Genomic DNA, 19435 nt, shown 5'->3' with positions numbered 1-19435 from the left:
GTCTTAGTCATTATCAAAAATGGTGCTGGTATGAGTTTCCACCCTGAGACTGGGAGATCGTGGGTCCATCTCCATGGTCTGGTCTTACCAAAGGCATGATGCTCAGCAGGGGTTGGATTGCGGGGTTAAACCACCGAATAGTTCCTGAGCACGACCGTGTCTGCAGGTCACCGCTCCCCCAGGGGACGGGTCAAACGCGGAGAACAACACAAACCAGTGTTTGATGATAAATTGTACTTTACTTTATTTTTTAGGATATGCAAATATCTCTCCCCTGATTGGTTGACAGCAATGCAACTCTTCCACTGCCATCCTTCTCTCTTCTTTGTTGGTTAAAAAATGCAACATTAATGTTTTTATCTCCACAAATAAGAAGCCTGAATGTGTTCTGCCATGTTGTGGAGTTACTAATGCTAATGATTAGCTTCTACTTCATCTCTCCATCCTGTGGGCAGTCACAAGACAAGGTGGGCGGAGCCATGAAGGCTAATTTTCCCTGTGACGTAGATGTGTTTGTTTTCCTGTCTATTTGGTGGCTAATGCAGGTGATGGTGGTTGAAGACCATTTTTACATTCAGCATGTGAAACTCAGAGTTGATGCTATTTCTAAAAAAGAACGCACATTTCCCAGTTTGTCAGTAAACATTTGCTTAAAGTTGGTTCATTTTTGTTATTTTAACGCAAGTATTGGCTGAAAACGGTTGAGCTAATATTTTATTAGCTCACTCCCGACTTTCTTCATGCAACTTCTGAGCATGGAGCACACTTTTGCTTGAAATCCACCAGAAAATGTGACATATTTTTGCCAAGTTGCTGTAAAAGCAGTAGGTAGTTTAGAAAATTTATTGGAAATTAAAGTGACCGTTGTGCCATACAACAAGGCTTTCCTATGGTTTAATATTTTCTTTTAAGACTCAAAACTTCATTACATGAAAACCTCTGATTAGAAACTAAAAGGATTCTGAGCTTCATCACACGAAGATCTGAGCTGCAGCTCAGGGGAGTGTTTAAATGGCAGCTTGAGTTGTTTATTTTTGATAGAAGCCACATCATTAGCACTGTCTACCAAAATATCAAAGCGTGGAGCGTTTAAATTGGCGCTCGACTTTGAAGCTCTGAGAGGTTGTGGTGGAGAGCCTCCAGCTCGGCTCCTAATTTGCAGTGATGGTGCGACAAAATCCAGCCAGTGTGAAGAAGGAGCTGCTGACACGAGCAATAAGCCGAGCAGCAGAACAGCAGCAGCTGGATAACAAAAGCTAATTGGTGTTACGTTAATAGAATAGTATGTGGCTTCAAAGTCAAAGCTAGGCCTTTAGGAAGTCCGCCATCCCGATGGGAGCTAATCAGGAATGATCAAACCAATCCCTGTCAGTGACTAAACACTAAAAACCACCAAGAACTGACCAGTCCACCTCAATGGTCCTCATCACTGATACGACATCAGGAGGCAAAATAAGAATAAACTTTATTTCTATTCATCTGGGATTTGTCTTCAATTAAAAGGAGCGTTGTGTCATTGTTTCATCCCAGCTCCGTTCTCCTGTTTCCACGGAGACATCACCATCGGAGACCAGGGATATTAGTCACTGAATTAATTATTATGGGCCGCCTAGAGGGAGCAGAGCGGGGGTATTAGCCCACATTAGGAGGCAGAGGGAGCGAAAAGGAGAGGAAGTGCTATTTCCAGCAAAATTAGTACAAAAAGATTCACATTAGGAAAGGGAGAATCGCGTGTTCTGTGAGAGGACGAGATCACACGGGCGAGCCAAAGTTAGCGGGAAAATCACAAAGACGGTCTGGAGGGATCGTAAACCCGACAAACTGGTGTTCAATTTACAGAAAAAGAGAGAAATGTATTTAACATCTGCTCCTTTCAGCACAAAACCCAAGCTTCTACGGAGATTTGGGAATAGTCTGTCAGCTCTGGATCTGCGTATTTAAAAAAATCTAACTTTTGTTCACAGATTCACTTATGCTACAAGTAGCTCCATTATTCTGGATGTCTTCATGTCAGACTTCCTTTAAACAGTTTTTAATCAAATAAAATCAATGATTTCAATGAAAGAACTCTTCATCCATCTTCATATTAAAAAATCTAAAGTGGTTTTGGTCACAAAAACTATATTTTTGCAAATATTTTTAAAATATTAAATCACTGTTGTACCCTGTTTGACTATTAGCAACCATTGGACTGATTTGAATGAAACCTCCTTAAAAACATCATGAGATGCTGATCTAGAGCTGATCACCTTTAGGAGCACACCTGATTTAAGGTCATCACCACCTCCATACTTTAAAAGACACAGAAACGGCCAAAATTCAGTTTTAAAGATACTGAGCTAAACGTTGGCGCAGCAGTCTAAGTGCCGAATATCGAAAATCACCATAAAAGCAACATTTCTCTAGATTAAATTATGTTAGTCTGACACAGAGCTACGGGTAATGTTTCTTCTTTCATTTTATTGTTGTGTTTCTTATAGTTTCTGCACTTTTCTTAACAACTATTGATGTTTCTCTAGGAAAGTCATTTTTAAAGCCTCTTGCATTTTAGCTCCTTTTACACGATGTTTAACCTCCGTTTCTGCTGTTTTCTTTTGCTTATCGGCAAATAAGAGTGCCATTGTCTTCTGGATGAGGCCTTAAATCCGTCTCTTTTGTAACTGAGTTACTTTTAAATTGAACAATTGCAATTAGATCCAACACAACCACTAGAAGTGCTTCAGATCAGATTGTGAATCCAGTAAAATAATCTGTAAAGGACGCAGTGGCAGACTGAAGTTTCTGTGCTGCAACTGCAGCTTTTCACTTCTGCTCGTCACTTCCTCTGTGCCTCCTAATCTCCCCTGTGTGAAGTGATTTGCATGTTGCCCTGTCAGGTTAACCTGGAGTGTGTGTGTGTGTGTGTGTGTTCGTGGACTGGGAGAGGCCTGTGAGATTAACAGTGATGGGTGAAAAAGCAGCAGGCACCACAGCCACAGACTGAGAGGTGAAATGTAGACTTTCCATTCTGAAGCTGACATTGTTGCACTGCTTTAAAGCCCTTATCTGCAGCACACAGGCGGGGATGTGGCGGGTGGGCAGCGGAGGGTGTGAGGTGGGTGAAGGGTGGTCTGCACACGTGTGAACAGAAGCAAGTGTGCTTAAACACAGACGCAGGACCACTTTAATCTCATCTATAGGTTGCTTACGTGATGCCGGGCTATAATTTGGAAAGTTGCTTTAATGTTCCTCAGGATCTTCCTTCTTGTGTGTTTCTTTGTTCTCCGCTGGTGTGGAGGGAGGGAGTAGGCTGAAAGATACAGGCTGGTTTGGTAGTCCTTTCATCTCCCAGCATCTTACCAACTCTATTACATCCATAAGGGCTTAATACAGATAAAGGGACGAGCTGACAGAAGAAAAGTTTCTTAAAATAACACCAGCAAGAACTTTAAGCTCTACAAAGCCGTTCAAATGGGTGTGAAGGGCTCAACAGAAAACCACTAAAACCAAGCCTTACCAGTCCAGGCGACAAGTAAGCGCAATCTTTGATGGCAAAACAAAGATCCTTTCAGAGTTTTGCTGCACAGTTGATCATTTCTCCACCCTTCTGCCAACGTGCGACTGGACCCGACGCCGGAGCTCTGGAGCTCCATATGGTTGGAACAAGGGAGGAGAGAGCTCAGCGACAGTGAGTGTGGGTACATGCGCATTTAGGTCGAGTTGCAGCAATAATCGAGCTAAAACTTTAACCAGAGTGACAGCCTTCATCCTAGTTTACGTGTCTGTTAGAAAACCAAATCTTTTTAATGAAGTAGTTTCACTCTGAAACAGTTAGCCTGGAGCAACACACAAACAGTAACAACGACAGAAGTGAAGCAGGCGGAGTAGAAGCAGGATGTGCACAATATGTACTGTATTGTTTGATCATTTCAAGCCCGATTTATAATTCTCTGTCTGTGTCTCTACGGAGACAAGCAACGCCATGATGCGCCAATGCAAGGCCTCGGCGGCAAACCCACAGAGGGAGATGGAGACACGCTCAGTTTTTAACTGTCATCGAATGCGACAGAGCCTGCAAGCCTGTGATTGGTCAGGACACTTCCTTTACATTCATCAACAGTACTTACATTCTCTCCTCAAAAAATAAAACGAGGGCCAGCGATATCTAGGGTGTTTCTCAATGTCAAGGAACCTTGCCTTGATGTCTTGGCCCCGCCCCGGTTGCCTAGGAGATACATCATCAGGAGCCGCCAAGACGTGTTCCAATGTTCATGTTCTACCGGCGTGTGTTCTCCGTTTGTTAGCCGTTTAGCTAGCAGAGAAAGGACACACGGGAGTTGTCTTGTAGCCTAGCCTTGGTCAAAAATTACCCAGAATACACCGCAGTATTTTCAAAAGGACGGTGGATGAGAAGCCAGCAGCTACTTCGGGGACAATTTTCAAGTTTAAAAGTAAATCAACTAATTACAAATAATTTTTTAGATCCAAAGAGGTTATCTTCCCCCGCCTGCTCATTGTGCTGATTTATTGCCCTCAAAGACCGACTCTAACTTCCTTAATGATTTCTGTGATCTTGTGGCAGACTGTATCCTAAAATATGACTATGTCCTATTTTTTGGTGATTTTAACATCCATATCTGCTGTCCTGACAATGTGCTTGCTAAAGGCTTTTTGAATTTGCTAGATTCATTCAATTTGACTCAGTCGTATCGTCCCCAACTCATGCCAGGGGTCACACCCTGGACCTGGTTCTCTCTCTTGGTCTCCCCGTCATGAACCTGGTGACTTTGCCTCCTGTGTTCTCCGACCGCTCTCCTATACTCTGTGATGTTACGTTGCCATGTCCTGTCCCTGTGTGTGAAGCTCCCGCTACTAGGTTCAGAGCCCTGGATGCAGAAACTATTTCAAAGTTTGTGGACTGTATGTCTGTAAGGTTAGAGACCTTTAACCCTGATCCATCTAACATTGTTCACTATTCACAACACTTTGATGTACTTTGTAATCAGGTCCTGGACGTGGTTGCCCCTCTCAAACTGTGCAAGTCTCGACCTAGGAGGGAGCCTTGGCTCTCTGATGTCACACGGGCTTGTAGGCAGACGTGGAGATCCTCTGAGAGAAAGTGGAAAAAGGATGATCCTCTGAGAGAAAGTGGAAAAAGGATGGCCTACAGGTCTCGCGTGAGTTGTTCAGAGCATCTCTGGCTGCTTATCAGGATGCAGTGAGGGCTGCCAGAATGGCCTATTTTGCAGACATCATTGAAACAATCTCTAAGAATCCCAGGATTCTCTACAAAACACTGAACTCAGTTCTGGTGTATCAGGAGCCTAGCTCCATGTCTCCTACAGCTGCTGGAAACTCTGAAGCTTTTCACAGATTCTTTGTTGATAAAGTGTCGGGCATTAGAGCATCTATTTCTGGTAACTCTGTTGACCCTGTTCCAGTTCCTCCATCACCACCCACCCTGAGCTCCCTCAATACTGTTTCATACTCTGAGCTGAGTAAGCTTGTTGCGAGGCAGAAGCCATCTGGCTCTCCACTTGATGTTCTGCCGCCTCGTCTCTGGAAGGCTGCCTTTCCGTGCCTTGGCCCTTCACTTGGTCAGATTATCAATGGGAGCCTCAGCACAGGTGTGGTCCCAGCTGCTTTGAAAGCAGCAGTTATTCGGCCGACCCTGAAGAAACCTGGTGCTGATGTCTCTGTGATAGAAAATTACAGGCCCATCTCTACTCTGCCCTTTACATCTAAACTGCTTGAGAAAGTCGTTTATCAGCAGCTGCTCTCACATTTAGCTGACTCTGATCTGTTTGAGGTTTTCCAATCAGGGTTCAGGTCTGGCCATAGCACAGAGTCGGCTCTACTGAGGGTCCTAAATGACATCTACCTATCACTAGATCAGGGTACATCTGTGTTGCTTCTGTTAGATCTGACGGCAGCTTTTGACACAGTTGACCACGCGATTCTACTTGATCGCTTGGAACGATGGGTTGGGATCAAAGGGTCTGCTCTGGATTGGTTTAGATTGTATCTCCACAACAGGAGTACAGGAATTATACTGTACCCGCTCTACAACGGCTCTGCTCCGGTGTGGAGACCTGAGGTGCGCAAACAGGCATGCGCGGGATTTTCGAGATCTTGCGATACAGTCTGAGCAATAAATGCGGAAGTTAGATCCAAACACCCGTTGTGTGGGAGAAGCATCGAAATGAACTGTTTAAACTGCCCATCATTTGTGTTGAGAGATCAGCAGTGTTTGGATCAACAAAGTGTGACTACTTTGATAGTGGAAACTGTATTTATGGCTTACTTTTGTGCATTTAAACTTCAGCCGCCATTGAAAGTTGTTAAAAGATGTTAAACCTGTACATATGAAACAAAAAACACCTTTTGTTTATCGATTTATTGTGAAATAACGGAAGTTGTGCTTGCTCCTTTTCCTGTTGGGCGGTTGTGATTTCTGTCCATTGACTGCGGAGGTGCTCCGGCGTCCGGCCAAAATAGGATCGATTCTATTTTTGCCGGACGCCGGAACAGAGGGCGGCGCACGGCGCCGCACTGCCGGAGCACGGCCGCAGTAGTGGAACAGCTCTGATTGACTACAACGGGACCGATTTTGCTCCGGCGTTCGTGTCGGAGCGGAGCGGAGGTAGTGGAATTTGGGGGTTACTCTCCATTGTGTCAGGAGAAAGGTCACTCTATCCAGTCCTTTGTGTCCTGTATTAACGAGGTGAAGTCTTGGCTAATGGCCAACGTTCTACATCTGAATGAGGGAAAGACAGAGCTCATTGTTTTTCACCCCAACAGCAGGGCTGTGGGTCATTACGTTGATCTTGGCCCTCTTTCTCCCTACTCAAAACCAGTTGTCACCAGTTTGGGTGTGAAAATTGACGCTGGATTTAAATTTGATGCTCACATCAACTCTGTGATCCGGTCCAGTTTCTTTCACCTGAGACGCCTTGCAAAAGTCAAGCCTATGCTGTCAAGAGCCCACCTGGAGCGGGTACTCCATGCTTTTGTAATTTCGGAGTAGTTCGGTTATCTAACCACATCACTATCTGGGTGCCTTAGCTTGATTATAAGTAGTCTAGTTCAGTTTTACTTGAGGTGTATTCGTGCATTTAAAAGTCCAACTTCAGCCGGACCAAGGCAATAGTTTGTTTACATGCAGTGTGAGAAAACCAAACAGACAGGCTGAAATTTGGGAGCCCAAACAGTTGGCTTAAATAGACTGATGTTTTTTTAAATGCATGTAAACATGTTAGTCAGGCTGAAGAAGAACTGGCTCTAATCGGGCTGAAGAACCCAGATAATGCAGTTGGAACCAGACTTCCTCTGAATGTAAAAGGCTCAGTCGAGCTGTGACCGGTTGGACACTCGCCTTCTGGAATGAAACAGCAGAAGCAGTGGACGCGTACAAAACCATCAACCAGTACAGTACGTACTAAATAAGCTGTGCCATTGTGAAGATCCTGTTTTAACTCCTGCCAGCATTTGTTTACTATTTATGTTACTGTATGCTAACCGGAAGAATGCTGACGTGAAAAGGTGCATGTCGCACTTCATTCAAGAATTTGCTTTTCTAATGTACATGCAACCTCGAATAAAGGCTCCACGTTTATTACTGTAGATCGACTTAGATGCACACGTAGACACACCGACTGACTCGACCAGACTCAAGCACAACGGACACGGGCCACAGAACGAAGACGCAAATTAACACCCTTAGAGGCTTTCTCCATCAAACACACCAAAAAACAGGGACAAGACCACAGCTGAAGCACACGGCAGCAAGTATTACCAAGCAACAGATAAAAGCACACACACTAAACACATCTTACTTAATACCACTGTTCAATGCACCTGAACCATAATCATGCAAACTAGTAATATTTTAGAACTAATAAACAGGAAAAATGTGTAAAATATTCCAGTTTAAAGGAATAATTCCAACATTTTTGGAAAGGATGACACCTTTAGGTTAAAAATGTAAAGATTTAGATGGTAGGTTTTAATCCATCTTTGTCCATCTGCCAAGGATGTCGACGTTTCTTTTACCATTCTGCCACAAACTGCTGCTCTTCACAGCAGGTTGTCAACATTCATTCAGTTTCTGTTTACATCCATCACACACGTTTGAAACATTGATGCCGGCCCCAGTTTCATCGACAGGGACAGGATTTACCCCAAAATTCCACTATCTCCGCTCCGCTCCGGCACGAACTCTGCAGCAAAATCGGTCCCATTGTAGTCAATCAGAGCTGTTCCACTACTGCGGCCGTGCGGTGCACCTCCGCAGTCAATGGACAGGAATCACAACCGCCCAACAGGAAAGGGAGCAAGCACAACTACCGTTATTTCACAATAAATCGATAAACAAAAGGTGTTTTTTGTTTCATATGCACAGGTTTAACAACTTTTAAAAACTATCAATGGCGGCTGAAGTTTAAATACACAAAAGTAAGCCATAAATACAGTTTCTACTATCAAAGTAGTCACCCTGTGTTGATCCAAGCACTGCTGATCTCTCAACACAAATGATGGGCAGATTAAACAGTTCATGCCGATGCTTCTCCCACACAACGGGTGTTTGGATCTAACTTCCGCGTTTATTGCTCGGACTGTATCGCAAGATCTCGAAAATCCCGCGCATTCCTGTTTGCGCACCTCAGGTCTCCGCACCGGAGCGGAGCGTTGTAGAGCGGGTACAGTATAATTTGAGTTCGGAAGCGAGCGGCTGCGGAGAGCGGGGCGGAGTGGAGATAGTGGAATTTTGGGGTTAGGCACACGACACTCAGCGAGCCGGTACTTCGTTTGCACAATGCAGGCTCACGTGATGTCAGACTGGGATTTGAATTTATCTGGAGGTCACGTAAAAGGCCCCGAGGGGCCATGTTGAGTTTGGAGGAAATGCTGTTTGGTTCAAAAGTGTGTGAGTGTGTGTTACCTGGGGGAGATGTCACAGCCCTGCTGCATGAAGGCGCCCAGGGAGAACCACAGAGAGTTGAAGATGCCAAACTCATTGGGGGGCTGGTCGCTTGGCGGACCGTCGGTGCCCTCTTCGGGCTCCTCGGTGTGCCATTCATACGGGCTGAAGCGGCTGACCAGGAAGAGCACCACGCTCACACCAATATAGGCGAACACGATGCACATCCAGATCTCGTAGGCCAACGGGTCCAGGAAGGAGAAAACCCCCGGTTTAGACTTCTGGGGCTTCTTAATCATAATGGAAATTCCAAGTGACATGAAAGGTTTGGAGAAATCAATCACCTCCTCCCGGACCAGCGTGATGGTCAAAGGGGCCACAGCGATTTCCGCTTTCTGTGGGAATTTAAACGGAAAATTTAATTACATAGAAATCCAAACAAACATGAACATAAAACAAAAAGAACATGAGAATCAATCCAAAGACAGAACTTCAGAAGAATCAGCAGAGAGGGTAAAATAACGCCATTGAAATATGATTACATCAGAGGACAGCAAAAAATAGTATACTGCGACCTCTCGGATTATGCATCTGTGGAAAAGTGCAAACTGGCTCTTTGAAAATCCAAAAACCAGATTACAGCTTGTGCCTCAGCAACCCCGTCCACCCGGCTTGGAAGCAGAGGGCTTACTCTCAGAGAGGACTTAAACTTTCATTACAGCCATCTCGCTCTTATGAAGAAAACAGAACCAGAGGAGTGAAAATGAAAGAGATTTCAGTTCCTATATGCTCAGCAAAATGCTCTAAGATGACAGCCTGGAGGCACTGATGTATGCTAAAATACGGGACAGGTTAAAAAGAGGACAATATTTAGGTCTTTTCAGGGAAAGTTGAGAAGAAATGAATGGACTTCAGTGGAAACGTCTCGGATTTGAAAGTGCTGACGATTTCTGTGTCTCCAAATGTTGCCATGAATGTTGCATAAACTGTTTCTGCAGCCGTTCCACTGACTGGGACAGCTTATTCTTCATGTTACTTTCCTTTTTTACCCCAAGTCTTATTTAAAATCTTAATTTCAAGGGAAAATGTTGAAAAAAACTACTTTACCCTAAAAAGGAGGCTTTTTCTTTACACATGAATGGTTCTTCACTTTTATTAACAATAACAACCTTTCCCATTATAAATACCTCTTTGAATGACCTCATTATGGATAAGTAGACTCTGATACTGACCTAATTCCTAATAGAGCCAACGCTATTATGCTATTATAAAAGTTTATGTAAAAGTGAAACTGATGGAAAAATGTATATGTATATGTTGTCATGAACTGAACTAGGAAGACCCGTGAAGACGCCAAACACAGTAAAAATATAATCTTTATTTGAAGCAGAGTTACCAGAGTTGGGCGAGGCTGGAGACAGAGTCGGAGAGGAGGCGAGGGTAAAAACCAGATCGGACATGCAGATACGGGGAACAGGCAAGAGGCGAGGTAGAGGACAGGTGAAGGTCGTGGAGGCAGGCAGCGTTCAGGCAGGGGTCGGGAGAAAAACGAGGTCCGGAGGCAGAGATCAGGCAGGGTGAATTGCTGGAGAATTTACTGGCACAAAGTCTTCAATAATCTGGCACTGAATGCTTGGACGGCTGGTTCTTTTGTAGCAGAGGAAACAGGTGTGAGTGATGAGCTGAGGAGTCAGAAGCAGGTGAAGTGGATGAAGCTGATTGTGGTAGTCAGGGAAACAGGGCTTGGCTGGGGTTTGATGATGAGACCAGGTGTGCTGCATGAAGGCTGAGGAGGGTGAAGGGTTGGGAGTCATGACACTCACACACACACACGCATATATATATATATATATATATATATATATATATATATATATATATATATATATATATATATATATATATATATACACACAGTGGGGCAAAAAAGTACTTAGTCAGCCAGCGATTGTGCAAGTTCTCCCACTTAAAATGATGACAGAGGTCAGTAATTTACATCATAGGTACACTTCAACTGTGAGAGACAGAATGTGAAAAAAAAATCCATGAATTCCCATGGCAGGATTTTTAAAGAATTTATTTGTAAATCAGGGTGGAAAATAAGTATTTGGTCACTTCAAACAAGGAAAATCTCTGGCTCTCACAGACCTGTAACGTCCTCTTGAAGAAGCTTTTCTGTCCTCCACTCGTTACCTGTATTAATGGCACCTGTTTGAACTCATGATCTGTATAAAAGACACCTGTCCACAGCCTCAAACAGTCAGACTCCAAACTCCACTATGGCCAAGACCAAAGAGCTTTCGAAGGACACCAGGAAAAGAATTGTAGACCTGCACCAGACTGGGAAGAGGGAATCTACAATAGGCAAGCAGCTTGGTGTGAAAAAATCAACTGTGGGAGCAATTATCAGAAAATGGAAGACATACAAGACCACTGATAATCTCCCTCGATCTGGGGCTCCACGCAAGATCTCATCCCGTGGGGTCAAAATGATCATGAGAACGGTGAGCAAGAATCCCAGAACCACACGGGGGGACCTGGTGAATGACCTGCAGAGAGCTGGGACCACAGTAACAAAGGTCACCATCAGTAACACACTACAATGGCAGGGAATCAAATCCTGCAGTGCCAGACGTGTTCCGCTGTTGAAGCCAGTGCATGTCCAGGCCCGTCTGAAGTTTGCCAGAGAGCACATGGATGATACAGCAGAGGATTGGGAGAATGTCATGTGGTCAGATGAAACCAAAGTAGAACTTTTTGGTATAAACTCAACTCGTCGTGTTTGGAGGAAGAAGAATACTGAGTTGCATCCCAAGAACACCATACCTACTGTGAAGCATGGGGGTGGGAACATCATGCTTTGGGGCTGTTTTTCTGCTAAGGGGACAGGAAGACTGATCCGTGTTAAGGACAGAATGAATGGGGCCATGTATCGTGAGATTCTGAGCCAAAACCTCCTTCCATCAGTGAGAGCTTTGAAGATGAAACGTGGCTGGGTCTTCCAACACGACAATGATCCCAAACACACCGCCCGGGCAACAAAGGAGTGGCTCCGTAAGAAGCATTTGAAAGTCCTGGAGTGGCCTAGCCAGTCTCCAGACCTCAACCCCATAGAAAATCTGTGGAGGGAGTTGAAAGTCCGTGTTGCTCGGCGACAGCCCCAAAACATCACTGCTCTCGAGAAGATCTGCATGGAGGAATGGGCCAAAATACCAGCTACTGTGTGTGCAAACCTGGTAAAGACCTATAGTAATCGTTTGACCTCTGTTATTGCCAACAAAGGTTATGTTACAAAGTATTGAGTTGATTTTTTGTTATTGACCAAATACTTATTTTCCACCCTGATTTACAAATAAATTCTTTAAAAATCCTGCCATGTGAATTCATGGATTTGTTTTCACATTCTGTCTCTCACAGTTGAAGTGTACCTATGATGAAAATTACTGACCTCTGTCATCATTTTAAGTGGGAGAACTTGCACAATCGGTGGCTGACTAAATACTTTTTTGCCCCACTGTATATATATATATATATATATATATATATATATATATATATATATATATATATATATGTACAGTACAGGCCAAAAGTTCGGACACACCTCATTCAATGTGTTTTCTTTATTTTCATGACCATTTACATTAGTAGATTCTCACTGAAGGCATCAAAACTGAATGAACACATGTGGAGTTATGTACTTAACCAGAAAAGGTGAAGTAACAGAAAACATGTTTTATATTCTCTCATCAAGAGAATGCAAAGAGTGTGCAAAGCAGTAATCAGAGGCAATGGTGGCTATTTAGAAGAAAATAGAACATAAAACACGTTTTCAGTTATTTCATCTTTTTTGGTAACGTACATAACGCCACATATTTTCATAACACAAATTTGCAGAATTTGGTCTAATTCACCAGGCTAGAATTTGGTGGGGATTTTTAAACCTGTTAAAAAACACATTTCTATTTCATGTAACCTAAACATGCTGCTATGAATGTATTTCCACTGGCTTGTTTAGATTCTCCCAGGTCAGCTGCTTGTTGCACATAGGCACGAATATGTATATCCCCATTGGGCGCTGAAAAATGTAACAGCATCACTGCCATATTAGATGGGTCCCTCATTCCATCCATCCATCCATCCATCCATCCATCCATCCATCTTCATCCACTTATCCAGGGTCGGGTCGTGGGGGCAGTAGCCTAAGTCGAGAGGCCCAGACTTCCCTCTCCCCAGCCACTTGGGCCAGCTCCTTCAGGGAAATCCCAAGGCGTTCCCTGGCCAGGTGAGAGACATAGTCCCTCCACCGTGTCCAAGGTAAACGTTCAGGCCTCCTACCAGTTGGACGTGCCCGGAAAACCTCACCAGGGAGGCGTCCAGGAGGCATCCTGACCAGATGCCCGAGCCACCTCAACTGGCTCCTCTCGATGTAGAGGAGCAGCAAATCTACTCCGAGCCCCTCCCGGATGACCAAGCTTCTCACCCTATCTCTAAGGGAGAGCCCAGCCACTCTGCAGAGAAAACTAATTTCGGCCGCTTGTATCCGCGATCTTGTTCTTTCGGTCACTACCCAAAGCTCATGACCATAGGTGAGGGTAGGAACGTTGATTGACCATTAAATCGAGAGCTTCACATTCTGACTCAGCTCCCTCTTCACCACGGCAGACCGGTACAACGCCCGCATCACTGCAGATGCAGCACCGATCCACCTATCGATCTCACGCTCCAGTTTTCCCTCACTCGTGAACAAGACCCAGAGATAATTAAACTCCTCCACTTGTGGCAGGACCTCGTCCCTGACCCGGAGAAGGCATTCTACCCTTTCCCAAACCAAGACCGTGGTCTCAGATTTAGAGGAGATGATTCTCATCCCAGCTGCTTCACACTCAGCTGCAAAACGCTCTAGCGAAAGTTGAAGATCACGTTCTGATGAAGCCAACAGGACCACATCATCTGCAAAAAGCAGAGATCTGATCCTCAGGCCACCAAAATGGATGCCCTCCACACTTTGGCTGCACCTAGAAATCCTGTCCATTAAGGTTACAAACAGAACCGGTGACAAAGGGCAGCCTTGGCGGAGTCCAACTCTCACTGGGAACGAGCCCGACTTGCTGCCGGCAATGCGGACCAAGCTTTGACACTAGTCATACAGGGATCTAACAGCCCATATCAGAGGGCCTGGTACCCCATACTCCTGGAGTACCCCCCACAGGGCCTCCCGAGGGACGCCATCAAACGCCTTCTCCAAATCCACAAAACACATGTAGATTGGTAGGGCAAATTCCCACGCACCCTCCAGGATCCCCCTAAGGGTTTAGAGATGGTCCAGTGTGCCATGGCCAGGACGAAAACCACATTGCTCCTTCTCTTCAAACTCAACTGGAAATCAATGCAGAATGAGCAACTATGCCTGTTTTTGTACAGCCAACGATTGCAACAATCGGCGCACTATTGAAAATAGATCACATGGGACTTTTCTGGGACTTGTCTGGTCTATCTGTTGGGATTTTAAATTTTATTTTTTATATTTATTTAATTAGATTTATATTATATCTATCATACCATACCATTTGTCTGATTTAGTAAAAATGCATAATACAATGTGTTTTTTACCTGAGTAAGCACCTTCCTCCATATAGACAAATGCACTGGGGGCGAATGGAGACCCATCCAAGATGGCAGCCAGCCACTATGGCAGCGCCAGTCCTCGGGGTGTCTACATATATGACGTCTGTGGCTGCTCAACTTCAGTGAAGATGTGAACCATGTTGCCCGTTCCATTTGAGTATTCCTCCTCATACCTTTTAGTAGCTCTGCCTTACATTGTCATTACTGGTGTCTATTTGTTCATTTGATCTAGGATTTGTGACTACTGAGGCATTACCCCGATGCTGAGTCCTTTCCTTTAATTCATAAGCAAAACCTTGTAACAGCTGCTTATGTTTTATTTTATTTGTCACTTTTAAAAGTAATCCAAACTAGTATTTCTTCTAACACTGCTAGTTAACAAAGACCAATATAGCCACCTTTCTTTGCAAGGACACTCAAAAGCCTGCCGTCCATGGATTCTGTCAGTGTTTTGATCTGTTCACCATCAACATTGCGTGCAGCAGCAACCACAGCCTCCCAGACACGGTTCAGAGAGGTGTACCGTTTTCCCTCGTAAATCTCACATGTGATGATGGACCACAGGTTCTCAACGGGGTTCAGATCAGGTGAACAAGGAGGCCATGTCATTAGTTTTTCTTCTTTTATACCCTTTCTTGCCAGCCACGCTGTGGAGTACTTGGACGCGTGTGATGGAGCATTGTCCTGCAAGAACATCATGTTTTTCTTGAAGGATGCAGACTTCTTCCTGTACCACTGCTTGAAGAAGGTGTCTTCCAGAAACTGGCAGTAGGACTGGGAGTTGAGCTCGACTCCATCCTCAACCCGAAAAGGCCCCACAAGCTCATCTTTGATGACACCAGCCCAAACCAGTACTCCACCTCCACCTTGCTGGTGTCTGAGTCAGACTGGAGCTCTCTGCCCTTTACCAGTCCAGCCACGGGCCCATCCATCTGGCCCATCAAGACTCACTCTCATTTCATCAGTCCATAAAACCTTAGAAAAATCAGTCTGGAGATATTTCTTGGCCCAGTCTTGACGTTTCAGCTTGTGTGTCTTGTTCAGTGGTGGTCGTCTTTCAGCCTTTCTTACCTTGGCCATGTCTCTGAGGATTGCACACCTTGTGCTTTTGGGCACACCAGTGATGTTGCAGCTCTGAAATACGGCCAAACTGGTGGCAAGTGGCATCTTGGCAGCTGCACGCTTGACTTTTCTCAGTTCACGGGCAGTTATTTTGCACCTTGGTTTGTCCACACGCTTCTTGCGACCCTGTTGACTATTTTGAATGAAACGCTTGATTGTTCAATGATCACGCTTCAGAAGCTTTGCAGTTTTAAGACTGCTGCATCCCTCTGCAACATATCTCACTATTTTTGACCTTTCTGAGCCTGTCAAGTCCTTCTTTTGACCCATTTTACCAAAGGAAAGGAAGTTACCTAATAATTATGCACACCTGATATAGGGTGTTGATGTCATTAGACCACACCCCTTCTCATTACAGAGATGCACATCACCTAATATGCTTAACTGGTAGTAGGCTTTCGAGCCTATACAGCTTGGAGTAAGACAACATGCATGAAGAGGATGATGTGGACAAAATACTCATTTGCCTAATAATTCTGCACTCCCTGTAGACATGATCTGCACATCCATGTGACGTTGACTGTTTGCAGGGATGTTGACATGAATTACAAAAAATGAGAATTAGATCCTAACTAAACATAAAGGTCATACCTGATTATCTGGTTAGAGCTTTTCTTCCAAAAATGCACAAAGAGCTCCTGAAAAGCCTACATTATCTCATGTTTATGCATCTTTTTTAACCATAGCGAGGTCAGCAGTAGAAACAGGCGTCAATGCCCAATCAAATGCCACCTTTTTAACAAGCTTTAACAAGCACCACACCTCCACTTCTCTTTAACCCTATCAAAGAATAAAGTCCTGCTCTAAAGGCTCACGTTTTCATTTCAGGTGGGCTCAATTATCCACAACAAACACATGAAAACGGCATTTGCAGACGGAGCGTGATTGGTCCGGTCGTTTTGCAAACAAACTGAGAAATCGTATAAAACGACAAAGATAAATTATATTTACATGACAGTAAGGACACCTTGAAATTTTCCAAATATGAGGTATTGATGTGAAATGGGCTTCCGTACCCAAATTTGACCACATATTTAGAATCAAATATAACAATACATTAATTGTAAATGCTGACATAAATATCAACGTGGTGGTTTTTTAAACTAAACATTTTAAATTCATATTGCCATGAAATAATTGGGTAATAAAATAAAAGCAAAATAAAAGACCCCAGAGAAACTTTGATGCTCATTTCTTGAGCCAGTGTCGGTGCAGGATCGGCTCGGGGTCCTTCGACTGCTGATGGCGTCACATGACTGCAAATCCACTCGGCTTTCACACACACGTTTTTGAAAGACATCAGCAGTTTTGTTAATAAATTCTTGTTTGTTAACACCTGAATGTTTTCTTTATAATTGTAATTTGTTAATAAAACACCATATTATCTTTGTTTTGTAAAGAATGTGAAACTGCATAAAACCAACATCGGACCGACTAAATATAGAGCAGTTCTTATATGTGAAGCCACATCTGTTTGTATTAACGTGGTGTTCGTCTGTACATTTCCTTAGTTGTTATCTAAATACATTCTTTGACTCAAAATATTGTTTGGTGTCTTTCAATAAAGTTCTTATATTTTATTTTGCCCAATTTCATCAGCATCAAGAGCTTTTGAGGGTCACCGTTTATCATTTGCTTATATTTTACATTTCCTTTAGAAATTCAAACATATTTTCCCAATGGAAGATAGTGGATAGCAAAAGTTTAAGAAGACAACGTGCATTTCAGCATTTGAATGAGAGTTTGCAAAATGTTTCAAAACATCTGCAAGTTTTCAATCTCCTAAGCAACTCCCAGGGCCTTGATGTTGTGTCGCTGAAATTTTGAACTCTTGAAATAATTTGAACATCAGCTTTGCCGTCTGAACAGAGGTCAGAGTTTGATTTAATTTTAACAAAGTTTGGGGAATGTAAGATGACTTTGAGAGGACTTGGCAACACAACTTTGAACTTTGAAGCTTGAACTGGGGGAAGCAGTAGCTAAGGAGGTAGAGTCTGTTGTTCGGTAATCAGAGGTTGTAGGTTCAGTCCCAGCAGAGAGTGCTGCTGTTGTGTCCTTGGGCAAGACACTTAGGCCACTGGTGGCGGCAGTGGTTCGCAGCCTCGCCCCTGTCAGGAAGCCCCAGGGCAGCTGTGGCTACATCATAGCTCATCACCACCAGCATGTGAATGTGTGTGTGTGAATGGATGAATGATACACTGTAGTGTAAAGCGCTTTGGAGTCCTTTGACTCTGAAAGGCGCTACACAAGTGCGGGTCATTTATCCTTCATTCATGAATACAAACAGCATGAAAACAAGACATAAACAACACTTTGTCTCATCAAATCTGCACATCTGCAGGTGGTTTTCTATAACATCATACGCCTAGTACGACTTGCCTAACTCATTTAATTGTGACTGAAAATTTGCATTAATTCGTATACTTTTGTGTCTAACTAGTCACCACCAGTTGCAGTTAATTAAGACATTAAGTTAGAGTCTGTAAATCCATAATCCTGCGGATTCTGGAGAGTTCTTGCTTCGTGCCAAGCTGACTCAACACACCCACTACTGACTGATTGGCTGGCTTCACGCCTACCTATAGAGGGAGCCCTCTGAACGCAGTGACAAAGTTGGAAGCATGTTTCATCAGAAGCACCACACTAACTGCAGTCTCTCTCCTACACAGCCGTCTTGACGTGCTTTCGAACAGACCAGAGAGCTCAGAACACATCACACATGGTAGGATTATCTGATGAGATTATCTTTAGAGCCTTTAAAGTAAGCAGGCTTGTCCAGATTGTCAGAAAGGGAAGATCTGGAATGGAGTGTATCAGAGTCTCCAAAAACAACACTATTCACGAACATTTTTGTTTATTTTGCCCCGCCCACAAGCTTGGAGACATCTGCGTTCCTGAGAAGGCTGTGTGAACCTCAGACTTCACGGTGTGAACCCTAGCAGGGGTGGGCCGACAATACAAAGCCCGGACTGGGCTAGGCCAGATGTGAAGACGTCATTAGTGTTTTTCAGTCCTGGCGATGAGACACAGTCCTTTGTGTTTCAAATGTGTCTGTTTTAGTAAAACTCAGCAGCTTTGTCATGAAGTTCTGCAGAATGGATTGTAAAAGCAGCAAAACATGCAGAATTGTGGATCAAAGATCCAGATTGGAAATGCTGGTTTACTCCACACTCTTAACCACATGACTAGAACAATTTGTGGTAAAAAAAAAAGAACATACCCCGTACACCAGCTCCCCAACCATCCCGTTCCAGATCTTCGTCTCTGGATCCCTGGCGCCGTACTTCCCATCGGGAACGATGGAAATCTTGTACTTGATCCCGATGTGTTTGGCGATCTCAGAAGCCAAATCCACACAGTAGCCTTCATACTGGTCGTTTCCCTCGTACATCTCCCAGTTCTTCTTTAGCATCACATAGGGACCCTCCTACACAGAGGACCACAACCGTTGAACCAAGCGTCAGACTCACAGGCAGGAGGCAGCAAGTGTTTCAGATGAGTTGGTTTTGTCCTACTATCTTGTGATGATGATACAAACGGCATCATGGCACTTAACTGACAGACGTTGGCATAAACCCAGAAAACCGAAAAGCATGTCACAGACTATTAAGTAAAAATGCTTTAACACTTTTTTCTGGGCTTAGTTAAGCTGAACTCGTTGACTGGAAGAAGCAAACCTCATTGATTTTTGTTACCATTGCAACTGTTATGTTTTCCATATAATGCAGTATACTCAATAAATGGATTTCTATATTGTTTGATGTATTTTATTTTTTCTAATTACTG

General features: G+C 43.9%; 1 protein-coding gene across 4 annotated transcripts in view; it reads right to left on the bottom strand.

Annotated features, from left to right (window-relative positions):
- The window catches only part of gria4b (glutamate receptor, ionotropic, AMPA 4b), a 248566-nt gene that overhangs the window by 30191 nt on the left and 198940 nt on the right, over positions 1-19435 (bottom strand). For 2 of the 4 annotated variants that reach the window (XM_070555454.1, XM_070555453.1), the window contains exons 10-12: positions 18870-19076; positions 8921-9294; positions 4975-5088 (exon numbers count right to left, since the gene is read on the bottom strand). In XM_070555454.1, the coding sequence (XP_070411555.1) occupies positions 4975-5088; positions 8921-9294; positions 18870-19076 (695 nt within the window). The remainder of the gene's footprint in view (positions 1-4974; positions 5089-8920; positions 9295-18869; positions 19077-19435) is intronic. The other 2 variants (XM_054731031.2, XM_054731030.2) reach the window with 1 other exon arrangement.

The sequence above is a fragment of the Nothobranchius furzeri genome, chromosome 10 (genome assembly GCF_043380555.1).
Source record: "Nothobranchius furzeri strain GRZ-AD chromosome 10, NfurGRZ-RIMD1, whole genome shotgun sequence".
NCBI lineage: Eukaryota > Metazoa > Chordata > Actinopteri > Cyprinodontiformes > Nothobranchiidae > Nothobranchius > Nothobranchius furzeri.
Note: the sequence above shows the minus strand (reverse complement) of the source record. Positions and strands in the feature narration are given on the sequence as shown.